This window comes from Notothenia coriiceps, unplaced genomic scaffold (genome assembly GCF_000735185.1).
Source record: "Notothenia coriiceps isolate Sejong01 unplaced genomic scaffold, NC01 NC01_scaffold00017397, whole genome shotgun sequence".
Taxonomy (NCBI): Eukaryota; Metazoa; Chordata; class Actinopteri; order Perciformes; family Nototheniidae; genus Notothenia; species Notothenia coriiceps.
Window position 1 is genome coordinate 33,880 of NW_011350098.1, and position 2,794 is coordinate 36,673.

The following is a 2,794-nucleotide window of genomic DNA, read 5'->3' on the forward strand; positions in this document are numbered from 1 at the left end:
TGGGGACTCACCTCCCTTATGGGGACAAAATGGAGGTCCCCATGAGGGGAATCATTAATTTTAGGGTGAAGACTTGGTTAGGGTTAGGCATGTGTTGGTTAAGGTTAGGATAAGTTTCCAGGAAATGCATGTAAATCAATGTAATGTCCCCTGAAGTGATGTATACATGGTGTGTGTGTGTGTGTGTGTGTGTGTGTGTATGTGTGTGTGTGTGTGTGTGTGTGTGTGTGTGTGTGTGTGTGTGTGTGTGTGTGTGTGTGTGTGTGTGTGTGTGTGTGTGTGTGTGTTCGAGACCATGAACCCCCCAGTTTGTCTCTAATTGGCCACTGGAGATGGGAGGCTGCATCCCATTGCCCGCACCATCACTCTCACCCTCTTTATGTCCATCCTCGCTGTCCCCTCTCCTCCACTCCACTCTTCTCCACTCCATCAGCACACACTAATCTGCACTCCCTCTTTTCATGTTCCCTCTAAAAAGCCCTAATGAGCTCCCAGAGGGCATGGATGACACCCCCAGCCTACCCCACCCTGCCCTGCCCCTGCTGCTGCTGCTACTGTTGCTGCATTAATGTGTAGTGGGCTTTTGTCCCATTGGTTCAGAACCAATAACTAATTGATAACATGACTTATTAATTAACAAGTGAGCAAAAGTTGTGAGTCAAAGCAAATTCCATGGCTTCATACCAAACATGAGTATGTTAAAGTGTTAGCATAAAGCCTGGTGTAAATATATTACTTAAGCTAAAGTGTTAGTATGGAGCCTGGTTAAAATATTTTTTTTGTGTGAGCTAAAGTGTTAGCATTGAGCGTGGTGTGAATAACTGTTGTGTGAGCTAAAGTGTTAGCATTAAGCCTGGTGTTAATATATTATGTGAGCTAAAGTGTTAGCATGAAGCCTGGTATTGATAACTGTTGTTTGAGCTAATTATGTCAGAGTTTTTGTTGCCGTCCGCGAGGAAAATAAATGGGGCTCAGAGCCTCAGAATATTGAAATCTGTATTTTTTTTAAATCTTTTTTTTCCTTCTAATTTGTTATTATTTGGTGCAGGCACAACACATACTACCAATAGAAATGCATTGCTTTTAAAATCGTTCTGTGTGACACGAAAAAAATGAGGAAATCGTGTTGGTGAACACAAATCAATAGATTAATGTTGTGACTATAACACGAAATCCTGTGAGACTGTGTTGAAATTAGTTAAAATAAAAAAATTAAAAAAAACATAATACTTATAATAAGACGTGTTGCTATACTCTGTTGCTAAAACATATCATAAAAAAATGATGATAGCTCCTATGCTAACTCCTCCTTGTATCCAATGCTTCCTGGTAATCCTTTGACCAACATTACTGTATGTGTTCTTTCTTTTGGTTTAGGTTTCAGTATGATTTACTTTATTGAAGCATTCAAATGTTGTCTCTGTGTATATCTCTGGTATAACTTAATGACATGAAAGGTCTTACCTGGTTTGAAGTGAGGCAGAGAATTAACACCAGGCCAGGTCTCCTCTGACGGGGTGCCGATGACCTGAAAAACACAGCAACAACAAGAGTCTTATAAGCAATGAAATATACTCATGTGTCCTACTTCAGATTTACCGAATAAGTTCTTAAATGATTAAACCCTAGATACCAACTGCTTTGTGAAAATATTTATTAGGATAGTTGCTTCCACATAACAACTTGATCTTACAAAAAATATATTAATGACCATTCAATAACAAATTTGTGATATATTTTTGTTGAATATAAATCACAAAATTGCACTTTGCCATTACAAAAAAAGACACATTCGTACTGTGAGTCATTAAAGTGAGGGAAAGCGACACTTCAACATGACTGTCTGTTTGAGAAAGGTGGACTTGCAGCACAAAGGCATCCCATAGCTTGTGCAATCATCCTGATTAGTAACTTTAATGGAAAGACTGGCTGAGTTCTCACGCACACAGCCCGCTTTATGATGACAAAAGCCAGAGCAGCGGACATGCCTTCCACATGATCCATCACAGCTAAGCAGCATAATAGCTTCCAGATTGCCCCGCTGTCTCTGACCCGCAGCACACTCCTACAGGAGAGTCAATCAGGGCTCTGCTATAGTGAGCTGCACGCACGCACGCACGCACGCACGTGCACACACACACGTACACACACACGTGCACACACACACACACACACACACACACACACACACACACACACACACACACACACACACACACACACACACACACACACACACACACACACACACACACACACACACACAGAGTGCACCACAAGGTATTAACTGTACATGACCTTTCATTGTCCCATGCCCCCTCCCTCACTCTGACATCCTCGGATCAGGTCTGCAAATCCCATCTGTTTGAATAATAATCACTTTTAAACAGCGGTCATGTGATTTTTTTTTTACTGTGTTTTACTTCATGTTCACTTTCTGCTTTCTAGTTTCTTTTTCATTCTCTTTATGAATTCAAGCTGTTTTATTCATGGTGTCTATATCTCTGTGAACGCATTGTATAACTGAAAGTGCCTTATCATTTAAGTTTATTATAACAATTACCCTTAGCTATAAGCTATATAAGACTTTACCATTCATAATAGTTATTACCACCATGAGCTTCATGCTACTAAGCATACACATTTTTTGTGTGAAGCCATGTCATTTTTTGTCACCACTTTTGCTAACTTGTTAATTAATAAGTAATGTTATTAATGAGTTATTGGTTTTGAATCGCGGGTACAAGCGGCCGAGATGGGTTTTCTCCGCAGGGTGGCTGGTGTCTCCCTTAGG

The 2,794-nt window shown here is 40.4% G+C and overlaps 1 protein-coding gene across 1 annotated transcript in view; it reads right to left on the minus strand.

Moving 5' to 3' along the window:
* Positions 1-1,554, minus strand: part of cdk14 (cyclin dependent kinase 14) — a gene marked incomplete at its 5' end in the record, with an annotated part of 30,892 nt that extends 29,338 nt beyond the window's left edge. The window contains one exon of the mRNA XM_010776839.1: positions 1,465-1,554. Coding sequence (XP_010775141.1) covers positions 1,465-1,554 — 90 coding nt within the window. The remainder of the gene's footprint in view (positions 1-1,464) is intronic.
* Positions 1,555-2,794: the final 1,240 nt, after the last annotated feature.